We start from the raw sequence: 22,327 nt of genomic DNA, 5'->3' as shown, positions 1-22,327 counted from the left end.
CGCGGACGGATCCCTCGCGCCGGAACCTTCGTGGCGGCGCAAGAGGGCCGAAAAGCGCTTCCGGTGTGCAGGCCTCACTCACTTCCGGCTCAGAGGGGAAAGAAACGTACGCCGTCCGGGAAGAAGAGCGGCGGCTGTGGCCCCTTCCGGTGAGCGGGGGGACCGACCGACCGGGCGGGGTGGGGACCCGGCAGGCGCGGAATCCAGAGTCGAGACCAGGAGGAGCCCGCGGGCGGTGGAGCGGGGCGTTTGGAGGCCGTCGTCGATCGGCCTGGAGTCTCCGGGCAGAAAGGAGCCGCCCACTGGCCCTGAGCGGGGTGGTGGGCTCCTCCGCCGGGAAGCCGGGGGCGGGGCGGCTCTCCGGTCCCGCCGGGGAAGGGCGTCGGGGAGGGGGAAAGGTCGGGGTCGCATCGTCAGAAATGGTGCTGGGTCTCCTGACATGGTTCGGCCATGTGAGTCGCGCCGGAAGAATCCATCATCAAATCTGCGATGAAGGTGATTGTCGGAGGAGCGAGACCGCGTGGTAGACCTAAGCAATGCTGGATGGACACGATCAAGGCCGACCTCGGGGCAGACGACATTCAGACAGAGAGGCGTGGAAGCAGTACTCAAGGACATTAGCGGACCTGCCAGAGCGCGAGACAAACGCTGAAGAAAAGAAGAAGAAGAAGGTGCTGGGTCTCCTGCTTGGGCGGGGCAGGGGTTGGACTAGATGACCTACAAGGTCCCTTCCAAGCTCTGCTAATCTGTAAATCTGATCTGGGCTTCGGACCGGTTGTTGACCTCGGGATGTGGGAGGAGGGAAGGTTGGGAAACGCAGCGCCTGGGTGGGGAACGATTTTGTAACCTTCCTCTTCCATTCATTTTGCCTGAGAGGAGGAGGAGGAGGAGGAGGAGGCGAGTTATGGCCCCAAAGCCCTTGGGCGACTTCGGGCCGGGCTGCCGAGGGTCAGCCTCAAGGGACCAGTCGGTGGATCCGTCCCTGTGACAGTCGGTGGGTCACAACAGTCGCTGGATCCGAACAAAAAGAACAAACCCTGCACCTCTGTTTTGTGTGTGTGTATGTGGGGGCGGGAATGGAAATGCTAGGCAGAAGGTAATAATATATAATGTGGCAAAATACCTTATACTGATGGAATGAAATGTTTGCTGGTTTGAAGAGTAAAACTGGGAGTTGAAGTCCACAAGTGGCCAAGGTTGGAGACCCTTGATATATATATATAGATCGAGACTATAAGGCTTATAGTTTTGATCTATATCTTACTCTTCAAGCAAGCAAACATTTCATTCCATCACCCACAAGCCTAAATATTGACCACATCATGCCTGGAGAGCAGGTAAAAATCACTTTTCTAAGCTTCTAGGACTCTGGGTTGTCTCACAGGGGATGATGGACTTGCTCATTGCCTCGAGATGCAGCTTTGAGTTTGAAACTGTGACTATTTGTCTTGAGGGATGGCTGTGCATAGACTTCGGTTCTCAGACTTGATCCAGGATAGCCCTTCGTTTGTTTTGGTTCCATATGTGGGAAGCAGTTTATGGGCATTCTCTCCTTACTGCTTAATTTTCCAGGTTAACATTTAGAATAGTTTTGCAAATAAACATATTAGCTTTTTTTAGAATGTAGTACAATTTATGACAGAGTAGAAGGATATTTGAATTTCTAAGATTCACTTTAAAAATCCTGTTGCTGTTTATGTAAACCATTGGTTCCCCACCCCTTTTATTGTAAACTACCCAGTCAGGTGGTGCTTAAATATTTCAGCACAATATACTTTCAGAATAAGAATTTTAGACCCTTGCGTGCCATCTAAGATTTTTCCAGTCTTATCTTATTCTAAAAGTTAGTTGGCTTGCTTCTAGGGTTCACTTAATACAATGTTTTGCTGCTGGTATATAAGTAATCACATTACTAAACATTAATTATTGCTAATGTAAAGATTACATTTAAAGGATAATGCCACTTATCTCCTCTTATTTGTTTTTAAAAACTAAGCTCTAATGAACAACTTGAATTTATTTACAAATACATATAGTAGGCTTGCATAGAAAATGGCTTTAAGACTCATTTCCTGAAGGGCTATAATTGATTTATTCAGTTTCTATACTTGCCCATCTCAAATAAGTGGCTTGCAATAATTAATGTACCAAAAAGTCAAATAATAGTAACATGGATGTAAAGATTTCACATTGGGAGTTTCAATTGCAGAGACAAGGCATTTAAATATTTTTTTTTTTTTTTTTAAAAAAGCATCTCCCATATCTAAGTTTAGAGAATATTTTTTCTGTGGGAAGGAAGTACTAGATGTCATGAAAGTCGGCACTATCATTTGCTTACAGTATTGCCTTTTTTTGCATTCGAATTGCACCCTTTGACGTCACCAAAGAGAGCTTGGAGCTGGCAAAGCTGATCTGTTAAATGCGAGCAGATTGTGATGTTGTCCTTTGGGGGCATCCTGCATGATGTAATTGAATGAAAAAAAAAAGTTTGTTGAAATAGAGATCTTCTCTTTCTCCACTTGTGTGTTTGGCTACTGTGGGCATGAAGGCTTCCTGGATTCCTTGTGGCTGGTTGCGCGTGGACATTTTCAACAGAGCTGAGAGAAGATACAGGCGTTCCCGTTGCTTTTTTTGTTTTTCTTGGAAATATTTGCATAGGAGGCGAGCGGAGATTGCTTCAGGTGAGTCAGGCTGGAGGTTATTGTTATTACTGTATTTATTTATGAACGTATTTGCTAAGAGGAAGGAAGTAGTCCATATATCCCCAAGTATTTTATGACTTTCAAAGGCTGTAGGTTTGGATGTTACCTAAGATTTGATCAGTATTTTTGAGCAGCAGCCTTGTTTCAGTGATGTAGCAACATCAGATGGCACCCTTCTTTAACTAGGTTTTGGTGTATTGCCATAAGGGAGAACTGGGAGTAGACTTGTTTTTTTTCTGTGTGAAAACTAAAAATAATATATCTTGTGATTCTTCTTGTCAGGGTGGTTTTGATTTAAATCAGACTTGATTTAAATCAACTTGATTTAAATCATAATTTTTAAAGAGCAACTGTCCTCCTCTGACCCGCTGTTGACTCGCCGACAGTCCCATTGCCTTTAATGGGACAGCTGGTGATGTGGCAGTGACATAACAAGGTGAGGGACATGGCAGGCAGCAGGTGAGTGGATGCCCACTAACAGGTGCTGCCATGATGGATCTGAAACGACAGGGGTGCTTTCAATGTGAGGACTCAGTCTCGCTGGCAGTTAGAATCTTTAATGTTATCCTTTGCAAATCAAATGAAGGTTTCTATTTAGCTTGCAGAGCTTGGATTCATTGAATGAGGATTCATTGAATGAATATTTACATTGAATGTAAATATTGTAGAATATACAGCCTCATGCTATCTAACTAAGCTCCATTTCATGATGAATAAGCTAATGTATAATTAATGTATCACAAATAGAAAACTATCTTTAGATAGATTTTTTTTACTCCAGAAGCATTTTATTAAAATAAATTCAATAAAAATCAAAAAAATCCAATTTAAATTTTAAAAAATCTGATAATCAATTTTTATCCACCTGTTGAAAGGCAGAAGTTTGGTGAGCTGCAGCTGCCTTTGTTAGAGGCATTGAGCGTATAAGACAATATTTGGTTATCCGTCAGCTGCCCTTTGGAAATGATGAAGGGAGCTGCAGCTTATCAAACTTCTGCCTTTTAATAAGATGGGCTGCTTGGGAAAGGGGCTCCCAAGCCTCTCCTGATTTCTTGATACAGGGCATCCTCAACTTACAACAGTTTATGTAGTGACTGTTCAAAGCTACAGCAGCATTGAAAAAAGCGACCTACGACTGTTTTTCATTGTTAACGTCCTTTGCAGCATCCCCATGGTCATGTGATATCAAAATTCAGTTGTTGTAAATTGAGGACTACCAGTATTTACCTTTATCTTAAGCTCCTGTCCTGGGATTGTTGTGTTTCAAAGCCTTTAGGCCTGATCGCTTATAACAAATTGGGGGAGTGGAGGTACTTTCCAGAATAAGATACATTGATATTGGCCTAGAAAAGTAAAAAAAAAAAAGCTATTTATAACTAATGTTAATACAAGTAGTGAAGGGTCCTTAAAGTTATGTTAAATCTCTATCAAGTGCATTCTGAAGAGTGCAATGTTTGTAAATGCAATAACTTCAGAAATAGTTATTAGAAAATTCTTGGCTTTCAGGTTCTTTCAGTTCTTCTAGCTGTAACTCAGATCTCTCAAGTGCATCTGTCACTGTAGAAATCTCTTTGAGGAATTTCCTCAAGCCAGAAAAATACAACGAAGGGTAGCCTATAATTTAGTGCCACGTTCTTCTCAATTTAGTCCATTTTCTCCTAGTTAAAGATCTGTTCCCTGCTAGAAAAATTGACCTGTGTTGCAGCACAACTCTGTGTGAATTTAAAATAATTCAAACATAACATTCATCTTGGGTTAAGAGAGACTGCGGCTTCCTTTTGTACAACTGATATTCTATCTCTGTTTTTTCCATTTGCTGAATTAAAACAGAAAAGGTGAGAATAAAACCCCCGATGCAGGTGTCGTCTAATGGTAGTTATCAAAAGATTTTCTTTCTTTTCTTTTTTTTGAAACAAATTTTATTAATTTGAAAGACAAACAAAGCATCATTAGACATTAAAAACATTAAACCTCTTTCCATCACAAATTCTTACAAGGCAGATAAAACACTGTTTTATACAATATACTTCTAATATATCCCATTTCCACTTAAATCAGATTTCTCATTATTTCTCTTTATTCAATTACATTTCTTCAATATTTATCTATTTTATACTCATCATATTCATATTTCCCTCTGCCTTGTTTACAATTATTCTTCTCGCTTTCTCCCAAGGTTTTATTAAATCTCAATCAAACATACACACACAAAACACAAAAACATAAAACTTCTTTTTAAAAAGTAGCTTGGCCCCGGATTACCTCTCTTTGTATGGACTTCAATTAAATTCATGTTCAACTTATATGCCATTACCTATTTTATTTACCCTTCTATATCTTCATTATAACTTCTCCCCGCTTTCCACTCTTCTTAATTCTATTTTATTTATTTCATCTTAATTTAAATCATTATATTTGTATCTTTTGTCCATTCTTTTCCAATTATCCATTTATCTCATTCATATTAGAAAAAAAAAAGATTTCTCCTGAAATCACTAATCGAAGTATGTTACATTTAAGGTAACACCTAATTCCCCATCTAATTCTGCTTAGTACATTCTACTTACTAAAATAGTAAATCCATAAAGTAATTAAATATATAATTAAACATTAAATCTCATAACATTGCAATTATCTATTGCAAAAACAAATACCATAATAATAAGTTCATACAAACATCCACACAATAGTCAATTAAACTCTATACTTAAACTAAATATTTTAAACATTCCTTTTAATATTTTATTAAATCTTAAAATCTATCATTATTAAACCTTTAATGTTTTAATCTTTACTTAAGTCTTATAAAATTCTAATTTTCTATTTCTAATACAAATACTACAATACTATCTTATGTACCTTGCAGAAATATTTTGAAACAAAAAGATTTCTTTTTCACATCTTGTTTTATACCTTTGTGGCTTTTCCCCCCCTTCTTCCTTCCTATCTTGTCCCATCTGGTCTTTTTGCCCCCCTTCGCTTCCCCTCTCTGTTGTATTTCTCTTTTCTTTTGCTTTCTAAATTAACATTGTATTGATTTTACATCTTATTTTTCTCTTTTCTTGTATGTTTTTTTTTAAGTCTTATGTCCTTTTTCCTTCCTTCTTTTCCTTCCTTTCTTAATCAACTTTGTAGACTCTTCTTAAAGATGGCTTCTTCTTCTTCTTCTTCTTCTTCTTCTTCTTCTTCTTCTTCTTCTTCTTCATTATCATCATCATCATCATCATCCATTAATTGTTGTGTTTGTTGATAAGTGGCAAGCGCCATTTCTAAAAAGCAAAAAAATTCTCTCACACCGTCTTTACCTTTTTTTATTTTACCATATTCCTCTCTCAGTTCATCAACAGATAAAGCCATTATAAACCTTTTCTTCTTCTTTTTTCTCTTCTTCTTCTTCTTAAAACAACCAAGATAATTCAAAGCTTGAAACAATTCCCCAAAATCCCAAAGTCATCAAACAATCCAAACAGAGCACAAAGTTCTTCACCCTTTTTCCTCCTGGGGTAATATCAAATGGCAAGGGAAAAAAAAACCCAATCTGTATTTTAAAGTCTTATTACAATTAACTTCCAATCTCAAAATCTTCCAGGCATCTCCTCCAACAAAATCTTAATAGAAATTTTCCTTTTGTCCTCTCCATTCCCACTTATAACAGAAAGCTTTAAATTTTTACCTTCTGTAAAATAGCAGGATTTTCAATATCCATTTGTTAAATCCATGTGGAAGGAGAGTAAACTTTCTCTTTAAACACTTTCACTTGCCGCTTGTAAATCTCTTCTGGAAACAAAGTATCTTTCAAAAAATCAGGATTTTCAGGATATTACTTGTATCTTATAGTCCCAGTTCAGCCAAAACACTTTCGCTTCAAAACTTTCTCCTTCTTCCTCCAGCACGATCTTGTCCAGCTGTCAGCTTCTTTGTGGCGGCCATTGCTGACCGCCGCTCCACCGCCTTGAGAAAAGAGGGTTAAGCCGGGTGGGGAAGGGGTCTGCGAAAACCCCAACCCCCTGTCCGGATCCCTCCTATCTTCGGCTGCCTCTTCGTGGCAGCCTTAGCCTCCAGATCCATGGATCGGAGGCACCAAAGCGGCTAGCGCGGCAGGGATCGTGCAGGATCGCAAATCCCTGCCGCTTGCGAAGCCGACAAACCGGAAGTCCAAAAAAGATTTTCTTTTCTGAGCTACAGCTAGTCCCCCTTGCAATTCTGTTCCATCCCTGGAGCCAAGAACTCTTGTGTTCTGGCTGCTCAGGTTTAGCATCCTGAAACTCCTTCAGGCCAGACCACTTCGAAATGAAGGCTTGCTTCATGACATTCCCAGTGGGAGTCAAATCCAGATCAGTTTAGAACAGGGGTGTCCAACCTTGGCAACTTTAAGACTTGTGGACTTCAACTCCCAGAATTTTGCTGGCTGAGGAATTCTGGGAGTTGAAGTCCACAAGTCTTAAAGTTGCCAAGGTTGGACACTCCTGGTTTAGAAGGTAGTAGACGTCTCAGGGTTTCAGCCTATCTACCCTCAGGGCAAGCAGGGAATACAGAAGGGAGAACCACTGCAGCTTTCCCAGTCTGTTAGGAGACAGATTTGGGGGAACTGGATTTACAGACGGCTGTTATGTATATTGGGTTGACAAAATCAGAAATGAGGAGGTGATCGGCTGCCTGGGGAAAGCCAAAGAAAATCATCAAAACCATTAAAAAGAGAAAGTTAGAATATTTTGGACCTGTGATGCGACACCTGGGAAAATACAGCATCCTTCACTTCATCCTTCAGGGAAAAATGGAAGGCAAAGGAAGATCCAGGCAGAAGAAGAACATCAGGGCTTCAAAATCTAAGGGACCAGTTTGGACAAAACTCAGCAGCACTTTTCCGTGAGGCTGTTGATCAAAATAGGATCGCCAACAGGATTGCCAACATCCAATGATGGATATGGAAGAAGAAGAACAAGAGTTTAACTGGAGTTGGCTCCTTCCTGTGTGAACTGTTCTGAATGGTAGAATTTGGGCTGTTCCTCCAGCAATCCAAGGAGCTGCCCCTAAGCTCTTTCTGCCCCTGATGATGACCAAGAGCTCTTTCCTTCTTTCAGCTGCTGACTGGTCTCTCTGCCTAACAAGTTATTTACTAGACAGTTTCTCTAAAGCAGGGGTCCCCAAACGTTGCTGGCTGGAGAATTCTGGGAAGTCCACACATCTTAAAGTTGCCAAGTTTGGAAACCTCTGTTCTAAAGATTTGTACATATCTTATTGAATGCTAGACATTTTAGAGAATTTATCTGTTTGTCATGCTACCTTGTTAAATCTATATTTCAGCTTTGTTCCGTCACAGACAAGCTCTGCTGGGTTCTCTGGGAAGGGCAGCATGTGGATATGTAATTTTAATTATTATATATTCATGTAACGCAGAGATTCTTGATGCACACAATGAACTTTAATAAGTGTTTAGAAACAGCTGTGTTCAGTGTTGTGGCAGAAATTACCATGAATAAAAAGCATACATGGGATTCTTATTCTCATATTAAGACTTGATTGTTTCTTAATCTGTCAGGATTTCTCTTGTCTGTTCTAAACTCTTAAGATCTGTCATCAGTGCTCTTATTGCACAACTAGCCTCTGGGGTATCATCTCCTCGTGGGCATAATTAGCAAAATAATGGTGGTTTTTGAATTATTATTATGGTTGGTTTCATGGTCAGTCAGATGTTCAGGCTAGATTTGCATTTTTATTCACCTATTGAGTCCTCCCAGAGAGCTGGGATAGGCAAATATTGCTTTCTGATGGTATTAGTGGTATCCTCACAGGATGTAAGCTGCCCCAAGTAAAACTTCCTTTTGCAATTGACTAGCAGTGGTTTTGTTAATGCTTATGTCGTTCAAGTGATGCTCCAGATGTTTTAGGATTGCACCCAAGGTTGCACTTACCACTATTGGGTACTTTTCTTTTGCCACATTCATTCTTCTGTTTGCAGGCCTTTGGATTTTGTGATTTTTTTTCCAGTTCTCTATTCTGCTGCCTCCAAGTTACTGCCATGTCCATTAATAATAATAATAATATTATTATATAGTCTGTTCACAAGATGAAGTGACAGCTGCAGTTCTTTTTGCTGATGTTGGTCTTTATACAGATCAAGTTCTTCCCAAGAATCTAAGATGTCGTAATGAATTGGCATAGTACATGTGTGGATCCAAGCAGTGAGGCCTTTTGCTATTGACAGATGGAAATTTTGTTAATGCACAGGTTTTCTAAGTGCCGTCTGAGAGTTTTTGGAATGGTACCCAGTGTGCCAATAATCATTGAAATCACCACAGCTGGTTTGTGCCACAATCTTTCAGTTTCTGTTTTCAGATCTTAATACTTTGTGATCTTCTCCAGTCCTTTATTTTCTATTCTACTTTCCTCTGGTATTGCCCCATCAATTGTCCAAACTCTGGAGTGTTATGAGCCAAGGCTTTTTATCAGTTTGAATTCAGAATCTCACATATTTTATTCTGATCATTTTTGACTACTTTTTCAACTTACTAGTTCCCACCATTTTTTCATTACTGGCAAATGATAATTTTTACTGGTGCTCCAGCAAATCATTTTGGCAACCGTGTTATGTTGTTGCTTATAATCAGTTTGTGCAATCTTCTTTCACAAGCCAAGTACACAATCTACTGTTTCTTTGCATAAAATCTGTACTTTGAATCATTTGATGATGTTCTTCAGTTCTGGCTCTAACACTCATTATTATTATTATTATTTGCTCTGCCAGGATTCAGTTTCCCACAGAGTTTCTAACTGGAAGCCAAAAATGGCCAGCAAAGGACCTGCAGCTTCAGCTTCTACAGAAAGTTCCAGTGCGGGTGGAACCAGCGGGAACAGCAGCAACGGGGACAGTACGGGTCAGGACAGCACATTTGAATGCAACATCTGTTTGGACACTGCCAAGGATGCTGTGATCAGTCTGTGTGGCCACCTCTTCTGGTCAGTATCACTCTCAGTTTTCAGCAGGCAAATACTTAAAATCAGGGCTCTTAAAGGCTCTGCCTCCCACTTGCTGCTTCTTTCCCCATATCATCCTTACCAGGCAGGTGAGATTGGTAAAGCTGAAGGCCTAAACTCGTGACTGATTCTACATCAGGGTTGTCTAACCTTGCCCACTTTAAGACTGGTGGATTTCATCTCCTAGAATTCCACAGCTAGCATGGGGAATTCTGGGAGTTGAAGTCCACAAGCCTTAAAGTGGGCAAGGTTGGACATCCCTGCGCTATAAGGAGTAGTCAACTTGCCCCCCATAGGGTTGGATGACACCGTTCAATCCTTGAGAATGCATTAAGGGGTGGAGCTGTGAAAGGAATGGGCTAAAGGAAGAGAAACGGTTCCTGGGACCAATCCCAGCTGTATGTAGCCCATTTTCGGTGTCCATAGGGCCAATGGAATTGTGCCTCCATCCTAGTCCACCTATTGGACTAGGAACTGGAATTGTTTTAGGGATTGGATGCTGCAGAGTTCCAATTTTTAGGAAATCATCTTGGTTCAAGAACCCTTGAACGCGGCTCAGCAGCAACTTTTGCTGCTGGATGCCCGGATGTCAGTTGTTGCAAAGAGAACTTAGGCTGCAATGTGAGGATTTAGAGGTGGGGCAGGCACAGACATGTGCAGGTGATGAACCTTCCTGTCCACGGCTAGAGATGCTACTTTGCTTCTAGGAGCCCCTCAACTCAACCTCATTCAGCATAATCAAGTTCTTCCGGCTCTTGGTGAACGGTGGCTTTCTGCTTGCAAAGTCTGTGCTTCAACAGTGAGCTGCCATCCTGTGCTCCTATTCTATGGGCTGCTTTAATTAGTGCCTTGATTTGCACACTATGCCAAAGCATAACGTGGCTTGATTGGGTTTGACTCAGCATATTGTGCAAATCTAGCTGTTGTTACACATGGTTTGTATACTTAGGTGTAAGCACAGCTAATGACTATTCATGCAGCTAAGTTTAAACTGTGAGTAAATTAACTATGAAATTGGAGCAGCATTGACAGTAGTGGTAAGTGGTAAGCCAGTAGCTGAAATTAGAAAAAGGGGGCTTCCTGCATTATTTATTTTTATTTATCACATTTAGATGCTGCCTGTCTCATTCTTGGCATTTCTCTTTTGTCGCATCCTCACAAATAGCTTTGTTGGGAACCTGCATTTCAGATGTTGCTTAGTTTGCAGCCAAGAAGCTTTTAACAGCATCCCTACAATCGTGATTGTATTTATTCACTCTGAATTAATATTTCAGTTTAAATTTGTCTCTTGCCTTTTCTTGAATTTAAAGCAGACAGAATGAACCATCTTGTTTTGTGTCCGTGCTCCAAATCCAGCCACATGATCTAGACTTTCTGGTTTTCTCTCGGTATAATGGCCATGAGCTTCAGCCATAGTTATGAAAGTGTGGAGAAGACAATGAGCCAAACTCTGGGTTACAAAACAGGAGTCCCTGGAGGGCATTTTAAATATATACAGGTTCTGCCAGAGTATAACATTTCACATAAGTATAAAAAACATCCAATCTTAAGTAATCCTGGGCTCCCAGAAGTAGTAACTGCAGTTAACAGGGGTGGAAATATCTTAGTGACACTAGTGCAACAGCTGTGGGTAATGTAAGAATGCATCCAAGAATCTGCCCAGCTGATGATCTGAGATTTGAGACCACCTCTCTTCTGAGACTTGGCAAAGCAAGAAGTCCTGTCCTCTTTTTCTGTGTCATGTTGTCATTCAGGCTGTGTATCACACTGCATTTCTTGGGGGGTGGGATGTTCTTTTCCTTATTCTGCAGAATTCTGGTAATTCAGAATTCAATTATGCGGAATTCAATTCATGTTTTCTTAGTAAGGGAAGTTCCACTTTAGAGTCCCTTAGTTCAAGAAATCTCTGTGCTGGTTTGTAAAAGTGGGAAGACCAGCTATTAAAAAAAGCAGGAAAATCCTGTTTTTGCTGCTGCCTTTTAAAATACTGCGATTGTGTTATCCGAGAGTCGAATTTGCAGAGCTGGGTTTCAGGTTTCTGATTGTCCACGTCTAACCTGTGTGCGTGTTGGTCTTTCTCCCCACTGCCACCTCTGCGGACATTCTACTTTATGAACAAATCACTCTGGGAATCCCTGCAGTTGGCCCTGTTTACACCAGGTAAGGCTGGTTCTGCTTTGCTTTGTCTTTCATCAGCTTTGGTTACCCAATCCACCTTCTTGGTTTCCCAAGGGACTCTGGGAAGGTGCAATATGCCTTTCCATTTGTAGATGGATTGTGCGTTCTCCCCAAGGCAACTCCGTTTTGTAATTAGCATTAACCATGCAATTGTTGGCAATTTACTGTTTGGGGGCTTTTATGAAAAGAGGGATGAGCGGCAATGAGATGCCACTGTTTAGTAACAATGAGCATCCAGGGTATATTCTGGCTGTCCTTTTCTGTCATTCTGTTTGATTGATACCTCAGATGGCAGATTAGATGGTTTTAGGAGAGCCCTTTTTGAATTTATGGTGGGCTTAAATCACATTTCCTAACCCCGCAGCAGCAGATAACAGAATGTTTTAAAAGACATTGGATCTTTAGTGAGATTTTGATGCTCTCACGTAAGGATCTTGTGTGAACTTTCAGATTAGAAAGGTGAGATATTGTGGTGGATTGTGCCTACCGAAGGGAAGGAAGGAGGGAGCACATTTCAAGGAGATAGGGGAGAAAAGAGATGGGTAGGAGATAGAGGAAAAGTCAGAATAGCTGCTCCTAGGAATCTCCCAGGATACATTCGTTCGGGTGAGAGGAGCAAAAGTTTAGTCTGGCAAGATTCTGTCTATTTGGTTTGAACAAATAAAGAACCTGAACTTTGGCTGGGTTGTCCTAGGTCGTTCCTGGGCTGGGCCTGTTGGTGTCTGTTGATATTTAGTTTGTAATGTCTGAAAAGGGGCTGACCCATCTCCCACTGAATGGGTGAAAGGCCTGGTTGCTTTCCTCCTCTCCATAATCGCAACAGGGTAAAATGATGGAAGTACCAAGCCCCTGTCCAGACCAGGATTATTTTATAGTGTTGGGAGTTCTGTGGGAGGGGAAACAGCTGAACACTTTGGGCCCTGCAAAAAGTACCGGTAGTCCTCATCAAATGACTGCCTCGGATAGTGACCATTCACTTACAATGTAAAAGTAACTTTGTGACCAAAGCCCACGTTTATTATCTCTGCAGCATCTCTCAGTCCCTGTTCACCATTACAGTCAGATGGTACCTATTGTCCTGTGCCTGGCCCATTTTTTTTCTTTCCCCCAACCCTGAGAGATTGCCTAAAGAAACTCTCTCTCTTCCTAAGCCGCTGTTTTTGTCTGCAGTGCAGCAAGTTAACAGGCTCAGCTCTGTGACCTTGATTAGAATGGGCCTGGCAGCTGCAGCCTAAAATGATCAAGACCCTAGTCAGTTTCACACACTAAAGGCTTTTGTCTGCCTCCAGTGCATTCCTTTCCATGTGTTCCATTCCTATTGTGCGCTGGCTTAGTCTCTTGTAATCCCTTTCTCTCCAATGAATGTAAATACAAATATCTGTTCTCTTCTTGCTACTTATCCCAGCATTGGGATGAGCCTTCCAAAGGGTTGGGGAGTGAGAAAAAGGGGCCGTAAGATTTCCCCTTTTCTCAGCTGTTTGGGCTCAGCCAGCTTTTGAGATGGTGTCCTGATGCTGTAAAGCAGAGGAAACCTGAAGTAAAATTGTCAGTCACCTTTTTTTTCACTTAATGACCACTTTGCTTAGGGACCACGTTGCCAGTCCTAATTGTGCTCACTAAACAAGGAATACCTGTAAAGCTAACATGTAGCATCTTTGCAGCACTCCATGTTTTTATTAGTAGATTTAGGAGATCCTCAATTTAAAAACGATTCTGGGTGGCTCCTAAGTGATTATGCTTAAAATAGAAAAATCAGAAAGAAGAATTCAGGTGTCGAGACAAGCCACACAACTAGCAACCACCCCAGTGTTGCAAAGGCTCCCTTCCCCGGGGCCTGGGAGATCGGGGCATTCTTCTGTCCAGGTTTTTACCAAGATGCCGTTCCTCTTTTCTGCCTTTCAGTGGCTGGAGACCAGGCCAAACAGACAGGTGTGTCCTGTATGTAAAGCAGGAATCAGCCGTGATAAAGTCATACCACTTTATGGAAGGGGCAGCACTGGACAACAGGACCCCAGGTAAGACGGCCTCCGCTGGGAACAGCCTTTTGCTTTCAAGTTCTACTCGAGGGGAATTCATGGAGGGAAAACCTGTCTGGCTACTCTTGACTCAGATTTAGTCTTCAGGTTTCAGCAACCTTTTCTGACCTGTAAGAATCTCACCGTTCCAATGTTTGTTACTGGTAATAGGTTGCTGCATGGGCTGCTCGTCTCTGGCCGCATCATTCTGGGTGGGGTGCGGTGTAGCTTCACATGATGCGGCTGGAGATGGGAAAGACAGTGTTCCACATTTGGATGTGTCAACCCAGAAGGCTCACAGGCCAAGAATCAACAAGCAAAGATTGTCAAAGCTCAAGTCTGGGGATTTCTCCTCCCATCCTCTCCCTACCTTAGTAGGAGAGACAAGACTCTTAAGGATGGACAGATTTAAGCTTCACAGATCATAGTCTGCAAGTCTGCCCTAGGCAGCTGCATTACTGAACAGTGGAAGCCTTCTTTGGAACTTAGAAATACTAATTAAAAAACAAAAACAAAACGATATCTAGGAGGATTTTGCCTTTTTGGGGAGTTCATCAGGATTCTTTCAGAAGACAATTAGTAACGGTAGAGGCGTTTTCTTGAATGGCTGTTTGCTAGCCACAGCTCAGTGTGGGGTTCTATGACCAGGGTCTGCTGAAACATGGAGGGGGCTCCTGGAGGGGGCTCCAATAGGCTTGGAAGTTGCTTCTGCATCCCTGGAGTGAACCTTGCTAGGTTTCTGCGCACCTCCAATAAGGCCATTTTCAGGTTGTGGGTGTCCGCCCTGCCCCTGGGTCTCCCTGTGGCAGCCAGGCCTGCAGCTCTCTTGCATGTCCAAAAGCGCTTTTTCAAGAGGCAGCTGGACTTTCTTAGTTTTTTCTTTAAAGACATTTCGCTTCTCATGCAAGAAGCTTCTTCAGCTCTGACTGGATGGTGGGGAATGGAAGGATTTATACTCCTTGCAGACAGCTGGTCATTTGCGTTCTTTTTAGAGAGTTGTTGAAGCCACTTGGAGGTTTATCTGTGTCCTCACTGTTGCAGAGCGACTCTGGGTGGCTTATGAAATGATAAAAAGGTAAAGAATACAAAACAATTGAAATTAAGATAAAATAAGAAACTAAAACCAAGAAGACAGGTGACATTTGGGATGGAGATCTTCTCTGCGCATTGACTGATGCTATCTCAACACAGGGGTGGAAATGCTGCAGCAGGGTAGCTCTTAAGATGAAAAGGAGGGGCTGGGGCCCAGAGGGTGGGGGAGAGAGGCTCTGGGCCTCAGCAGTATTTATTAATTAAATTTATTTGCCGCCCATCTCGCTACAATGAGATTCTGGGCAGCTTGCAACATCAAAATGAAGTGTTCTCTCTCTCTCTCTCTCTCTCTCTCTCTCTCTCTCTCTCTCTCTCTCTCTCAGAGAACATACAGGGGAGAGGTGGGATCTGCTATTAGTCGACCAACCACCTCCAGTGTGATCCTCCCCCATTGGGGCTTCTAGCCAACTGCTAAATATCCTCATTAAACCCCATAATGGATTGTGTCTTGCAGGGAGAAAACGCCACCTCGACCTCAAGGCCAGAGACCTGAGCCAGAAAACCGAGGGGTGAGTACGGAGAATATGTGCTTGTGCCTCTCAGAAGCGCAGAGTGAAAATGCAGCCAGGATAGACCAGTGGTGGATGGGAGACCTTTCAGGCTTGTCTACTTCAGGCCTTTGTAAGCCAAATTAAATATTGCATGACCATTTGTGTAAAGCAGGGGTGTCAAACTCGCATCGTCAAGTGACGTATCACAACTTTGCTAAACCGGGCATGGCTGTGGCCAGTGCATGATCCATCTGAGCTGCAGGCTGCCAAGTTTGACACCCCTGGTGTAGAGAGAGTTAAATTGCTGATAGAAATAATAGTCCGGTGTAGATTTTGCCAACTTCCACCTGCAGTGTGACTACCCCTAAAACAGGAGTGTCCAATCTTGGCAACCTTAAGGCTTATGGACTCCAACTCCTAGAATTCCCCAGCCAGCAAAGCAATTCTGGGAGTTGAATTAAAGTTGAAGTTAAAGTTAAAGTAGTCTTAAAGTTGCTAAGGTTGGCCACCTCCGATATAGCCAGCGACTTTTAGACAGCAAATTCAGAATTCTGGGAGTTGAAGCCCACAGCTTTTAAAGTTGCCAAGGTTGGAAACCCAGCTTTAAAATATAGTGGGCATCAAGTTAGCCTGCATTACATGAGGTGCAGCAAGTTGTATCCAAAGAGATTGTGGATGCTGATTTTATAAATAGCAGGCTCTGGAGAAAATGGGCCGCTTCAACCTTTCGTAGCCGCGAGTTGGGGAGCAGGCCTGGCCTGACGAAAGAGTTGCCACTTTCTGTGCAAGTCAGATGGAGCCTCCAGAGGCTGCTCTCGGCTTTCTTTTCATCAAACAAGCAGCTCTTCTGGGGGTGATTAAGAAGCACTTTGTTCTTCTACTCCCCAGAGAGCCAAAGCCTTGTTGAATCAGGTGGCTGAAGGTGGAGGGCACCTTTTTGGCATGGCTTGTGCCTGAAGCTCCCCTGGCAAAGTGCAGAGGCTGCCTTGCCCAGCCTGGAGGTGATCTCCGGTCCTCCTTTTGCTATGGGGATAAGCTCAGGTTGCTCAGGCAGTCTGTCCTCTGACCAGGAAAGACCATCGTGCTTCTCTCTTAAAGTCTTGGGGGAGCTAGCATGCTATCAACTTGTTAAATTTAAAATGGAAACACGTTTGCACCAAAAACAAACTCTTGCACCTAAAACAATCGCCCGAGAATACACTCAACAAAGCCCTGAAAATCAGGGCTCTGGTAGCGCCTTTCACAGCTTAGAAAATCTGTTAAAGGCATAAACTTTCATGATCTGTAGCTCAAGCATCAGGAGCCTGCAGCACTTTTTCAGACGGACCCATTTAATGAAATAAAATTTAATCAAATGTTTGTCGAACACACTCTGGTGTTGTTGGAAGGGAAATGGTGCCAGGTTGGTCTGGGATGCTACTTTCAGCTCATCATGTTCTCACAGTGCCCACTTGGAAGTCCGTCTAATCTCCTGAAAGAGGCTGCAACCAGTCAGATTTTAGTTTGTAAACTAAGACATACATACATACATGATTGTTTGTTTGTTTGTAGGGTTTCCAGGGTTTTGGGTTTGGAGATGGAGGCTTCCAAATGTCATTTGGAATTGGAGCGTTTCCATTTGGCATATTTGCTACAGCCTTCAATATAAACGATGGCCGGCCTCCTCCAGGTAAGGAATGAAATAAAATTAGCCTGGCTAATTGTGACTGGGTGGTGTTGCTCTGTTGAGCTTCAATTGTTGTGCAACCAAGTATTCTGATCTGTTTTGCTTAACTATTCATCCCTGAATCAATGCTCATCTATTCACTTAGCCCGATGAGCGTCTGTACTGTATATGACCCTCTTCAGAGTCACTACCTGATGAATTACAGCAGGCTGTAGAGAACAGAGACAACCCCTTTGGGAGATCTTTGCAAAACCTGGAAGAATACAGAATAATGGAAGGAAATTTGGAGGTCCTCTACTCCAACCTCCTGCCCAAGCTGGAGACCATATACCATTCTGGAGAACTAGCTGTCTTCTTAAAAACCTCCAGTGTTGGAGCACCCACACCTCTGGAGGCAGGCTGTTCCACTGATTGTTTTTATGGCCTTCTATTGCAGGGGTTTCCAATTGCAGGGGTCTCCAACCTTGGCCACTTTAAGACTTGTGGACTTCAACTCCCAGAATTCCTCAGCCAGCAAAGCTGGCTGAGGAATTCTGGGAATTGAAGTCCACAAGTCTTACAAGTGGCCAAGGTTGGAGACCCCTGTTCTATTTGGACAATTGGCTAATGCACCAAAGCCTTGCATTGGGGTGGCCTCTTCAGGGCAGCTTCCTGCCAAGGCAGGAACCCACAGGGAAGGGACGCTCATTATCTCTCTGGGTCATTGGCTAAACTCTTCAATGGGCAGAAGATATTTTCTGACATTTAATTGAAATCTACTTCCAGTGATCTAAGAACTTTTTATGATAGGTCCTCGACTTAACAGTTTATTCCACTATTGACCTCACCCCCTTCCTAAGGGGTCTGTACAGGGCGTGCATAAGTGCACCATCGTGCCTCCCGCCCCTGTCCTATTGTCCCCATTTAATCGTACCTATTTCCTGTATTCTTACTCATGTTTATACTTATACCTATTATCTTGTAAGCGATTGACAAATCAAATAAATAAATAAAATAAAAAATAAAAGAAGGAAGGAAGGGGGAAGGAAGGAGAACGGGAAGGAGAAGGAAGGAAGGAAGAAGAGAAAAGAATAGATGGAGGAGAGAAAAGAAGTGAGGGAGCAGGAGGAAGGAAAGGAAAGGAGAGAATACACATTCCTAAGAGGTCTGTAAGGGGCGTGCATAAGTGCACCATCGTGCCTCCCGCCCCTGTCCTATTGTCCCCATTTATTCGTACCTATTTCCTGTATTCTTACTCATATTTATACTTATACCTATTACCTTGTAAGTGATTGACAAATAAAATAAAATAAATAAAAATAAATAAATTTGAAGTTACAACGGCATTGAAAAAAATGACTTGTGACCGCTTTCCACACAACCATTGCAGCATCCCCCCATGGTCACATGATCAAAATTCAGATGCCGGGCAAGTGACTCATTGATGACTGTTGCATTGCCTTTGGGTCATGTGACCACCTTTTGCAACCTTCCGACAAGGAGTCAGTGGGGATTCCCTTTGCAGCTGTGTTACGACCATAACAACTGCAATGACTAAATGAGAAGTGAGCCCCTACATCCCTTGGAAGAAGTTCCTCCTTCCAAAGGGCATTTATTTCTAAGAAGACAAGATAATTGTAGGGACTGTCCCTTTGAAAGCCTCTGGGAAGCCTTCTAAGGAAACAGCTTGAGAGTCTTGATTCCATACCTAGAGCTCCAACTCTGGAAAAACAAAGTTCTGTTTGTAAATGCTAACAGAAAAGCTGATAACTCTGGGCCTTTGTTTTCTCTTAGCTGTTCCAGGGACTCCTCAGTATGTGGATGAACAGTTTCTTTCTCGCCTCTTCCTGTTCGTGGCCCTTGTCATCATGTTCTGGCTCTTGATTGCTTAGCTTGGCTCCATACCTTGTGGAGCTCTGAACCAGCCACAGACTTCCGCTTGTCTTCCCTGTCTGCCTCTTGGTGTCCAATTCTTCAGCTAATGAGGGGCTCCTAAAAGCCAATGGTGTCTTCGTGTGAGGACGAGTCTCTCTTATTTTTCCAGAGCTCCGGAGTTAACGTTTTAAAAAGTTTTCTGAAGCTCAGCCATAACTCACACAGCAAGGATCTGTCTGGAACTTTGACCCTAGCTTTGAGCTCCGTATCTCAACGAGGAGTGTTTGAATCTTAGTGCCAAACATCTGGAAGAGATGCTGCCCCAAAGGGAATCGGGCGTGGTGGCTAGCAACGGAACCTCTAGTCACTATCTTGCGTCTCAAGAGCAGTGACAGGAAGGAGATCAGTGGATTTCAGAACCCAGCTGTACATCTTGCTCAAAAGCCAACAGACTCCAGGTAACATCATCTATAGATAAGACATCTGGCTGAAGAGGATCGTGCCCCATACCCAAGTGATAAAAGACCGCCCATCTTTGTTTTTCCAGCAATCACAAAAATGAAAGGATAAAAGACTCTTTAACCTAAAACGGTAGCCTATCTAAATTTACTGGAATCGGGGAGGGGGCAGAATCTCATCTCAGGGTTTTGGAGGGCCTGTTAGCTGTCATGCAGCAAACTTCCTCGCTGATAAAAGCAGTGTTTTAAAGGGTTTTAAAGCAGCTATCAACTTCTAATTTAGGTAGACATAATTCCAGCTGCTGTTCTTATTTATATACATCTCTCCTTCCTGAAATGTACATTTTTTCCATACTTGGAATAGGTTAACTGGGAGGAATGTAGGACAGTCTCTTACGGGGTAATTTGCTGAGTATTTTATGCCTCCCCACCTCACAATTATGATTATTACGCAAATAGGAATCTGTACATTTTTGACAAGAACAAGGAATTCTGCTTAAAGGGTTTGCATGTGGCCAAGGTGTGTGAGCTTTTTCAAATTACCAAAGACATGATTGTTTTTTTGTTTTTGTTTTTGGAAGGGTAATCATGGGCCCAATGCAGCAGTGGTTTGAACAGCGCTTAAGCCACAGAGCATCTCACATGATGGTACCCAGGTGCATTTAGAGAATTCTTTATGGAAGGGGCAGAGGAGGAATCCTCCTTCAAAACAATTGCAGTTGAATCTTTTTGGGCCCACTGGATGCATCCCTCTCATTGGAATGACTGCCAATACTCTGGTAGGAGAGCCTCTCAAGGACTATTTATTTCATGATAGTTTTGGTCTTCTGGAGGTTAAACAGAACGTTGCTGTCAGACCCCAATGATGTTGAGGCTTATTTTTATGTAGGTGGGATGTTGGGTGGGGAGGGGTACGAGGTTGGAAATCTCAAGAGCAAGATGCATGTCACCACCATTTCTTTTCAAGTAAGACACCAAATGTGAATTTTCTTGTGGCCCAAATTCTATCCTGGCTCTTGGTCTTTCAGTGCAGGAGGCAGACCTAGCTTGACACAGCAACATTCAACAAAATCAGACTTGGTAACAAGAAGGCTCCATCCCTTGGAAATGAGTGCCACCTACTGTCAAGGGGAAAAAAAACACATTCAGTTGCATTTTAAAGTAGACAAATATATTTTATTTCTCCCCTTCCTAGAAATTTTATCATACTGGAAAAGCTGGATTTCTAAAATAAATCTTATACAAACCGTCAAAGGGCTGTGATAGTGGGATGGCGTTGAATTGTCAGATGTTGACCGTTGGATTGGCAAGGTCCATTGTCTTTGGTGGGGACCGGGTTATTTCTGTCTTGTCTGCTTTCAGAGGGGGCCCAGGGGACAGAATTGCGTGGCACCTGAAAAAGTTTGTGGCTGAATCGCCGCAGCAGATTGTGGCGGATTCTGGGCTTCCTCTGCTTCAGGGGGCCACTGGCCATGTTTCTTTGATAAGCAGCCCAGCCCTGGACTTCTGGTTTTCAAAGGTCCCCCTCTGCCCCACACACTTTGTATTCCCGCCCCCACTTTTATTTCTTCTGCACCATCTATTCAGTTTCCTCTTGGCTTGTGGTTAGCGAAATATGGTACCACTGTGCAACACTGCTGTTCACTAATTTTCACTGTTGTGAAAGTCGGAATAATAAACACCTTTTTACATTATCCTACAGTTGTGTGGAGTTCATTTCCTGGCAAATGGCTTGGAGAGGCGCTAGCACCCCAGAAGGGGAGCCCCATCTCAAGGCTTGGCTCCCCTCGGGAGGAGCACCAGGGCTTCCTGCTAGGATTCTCTCTGGAGCCTTCCTTCCCCCTAGGACAGAGGTCCCCAAATTTGGTAACTTTAAGACTTGTGGACTTCAACTCCCAGAATTCCTTCCTTTTCCTTTCCCTTCCCCTTTCTGGGAGTTGAAGTCCACAAGTGTTAAAAGTTGCCAAATTTGGAGACCTCTGCCCTGGACCATTTCAATAAGAACAGAAATGGAAGGGACCTTGGAGGTCTTCTAGTCTAACCCCCTGCTCAAGCAGGAGACCCTAGACCAGAGGTCCCCAAACTTGGCAACTTCTTAAGACTTCTTAAAGTTTCAACTCGCTGGCTGGAGAATTCTGGGAGTTGAAGTCCACAAGTGGCCAACCTTGGAGACCTCTGTCCTAGGACCACCAGCCCAACCTGACTTCGCCCGGGGGGGGGGGGGGCTGGAGCACAGAACCAGGTATGCTCCCCTCGAGTGGCACAGCTTCGTCCGGCTCTGTTTCCCTCCCCCAGCCAAGCAAGGCCCTCCAAGACACCGTTGCCCGCTTCCGCATTGCTTTTCAGTCTTGGGCGGCAGAGGCGAAAGCAGCCAGGTCGGAATCGTGGCCGGCCACGGCCGTTTGAAGAGAGCCTCTCCGGCCCGAATTGCGGGATTCGAGAAGGCGCCGGCGAGGGCTGCAGCCTCGTTGCGACCCTCTGGCGAGCACCGGGCATCCCTTCCCACGAGGCCGGTGTAATCCGCCAACGCTAAGCCTGGCCCGGCGTTTTATGGCTTTTGCGGGAAGAATCTCCGGGACTGAAGTGAGCCCCGGGCTGGACCTCCACACCCGCCGTCCGGGGAAACCCAGGCGAGGCTGGCCAAGCCCTGCAGCCAGGACGGGACTCCAGGTCCAGCGTCGTGGGAACGCAAACCGGGCACCGACTCGCCTCTTTCCGAGATCGGAGTCGCTCGCATCCGCTGCCACGTGCGGCAAAGGGGGGAAGGCGGGGGGAGCGGCAGGCGCCGATTGGCTGCCGGGCTGAACGAGGGGCGGGGATAGAACGGCGCAGAAAGTGAAGTTGAAAAGGAGGAGGCGGGGCGGCCGGGTCTCGTTCCGAGGCCCCATTGGTCCGA

At 43.6% G+C, this 22,327-nt stretch overlaps 1 protein-coding gene across 3 annotated transcripts; it reads left to right on the top strand.

Annotated features, from left to right (window-relative positions):
- The first annotated feature begins 38 nt into the window (after positions 1–38).
- RNF185 (ring finger protein 185) lies at positions 39–21,125 on the top strand. Of its 3 annotated transcripts, none has more exons than XM_087943077.1 (7): positions 39–149; positions 9,448–9,659; positions 11,819–11,837; positions 13,758–13,870; positions 15,417–15,471; positions 17,005–17,122; positions 18,893–21,125. In XM_087943077.1, exons 2-7 carry the CDS (start codon positions 9,487–9,489, stop codon positions 18,988–18,990), a joined length of 576 nt encoding a protein of 191 aa, XP_087799203.1. In that variant the 5' UTR covers positions 39–149; positions 9,448–9,486; the 3' UTR covers positions 18,991–21,125. The 3 variants fall into 3 exon arrangements, with proteins under 3 accessions (XP_087799203.1, XP_087799202.1, XP_087799201.1); XM_087943076.1 differs by lacking the exon at positions 39–149 and adding an exon at positions 876–994; XM_087943075.1 differs by lacking the exon at positions 39–149 and adding an exon at positions 2,500–2,681.
- The last annotated feature ends 1,202 nt before the right edge of the window (positions 21,126–22,327 follow it).

Source organism: Notechis scutatus, chromosome 13, assembly GCF_049901735.1.
Source record: "Notechis scutatus isolate UNSWTSFEM ecotype Mainland chromosome 13, rNotScu1.2, whole genome shotgun sequence".
In the NCBI taxonomy this organism is placed as follows: domain Eukaryota; kingdom Metazoa; phylum Chordata; class Lepidosauria; order Squamata; family Elapidae; genus Notechis; species Notechis scutatus.
Note: the sequence above shows the minus strand (reverse complement) of the source record. Positions and strands in the feature narration are given on the sequence as shown.

Coding starts and splice junctions, on each gene's coding strand:
- RNF185 (XM_087943077.1), top strand. CDS start 9,487: ATGGCCAGCAAAGGACCTGCAGCTTCAGCTTCTACAGAAAGTTCCAGT. Junction 13,871..15,416: donor ACTGGACAACAGGACCCCAG/GTAAGACGGCCT, acceptor TGTGTCTTGCAG/GGAGAAAACGCCACCTCGAC. Junction 15,472..17,004: donor CTGAGCCAGAAAACCGAGGG/GTGAGTACGGAG, acceptor GTTTGTTTGTAG/GGTTTCCAGGGTTTTGGGTT.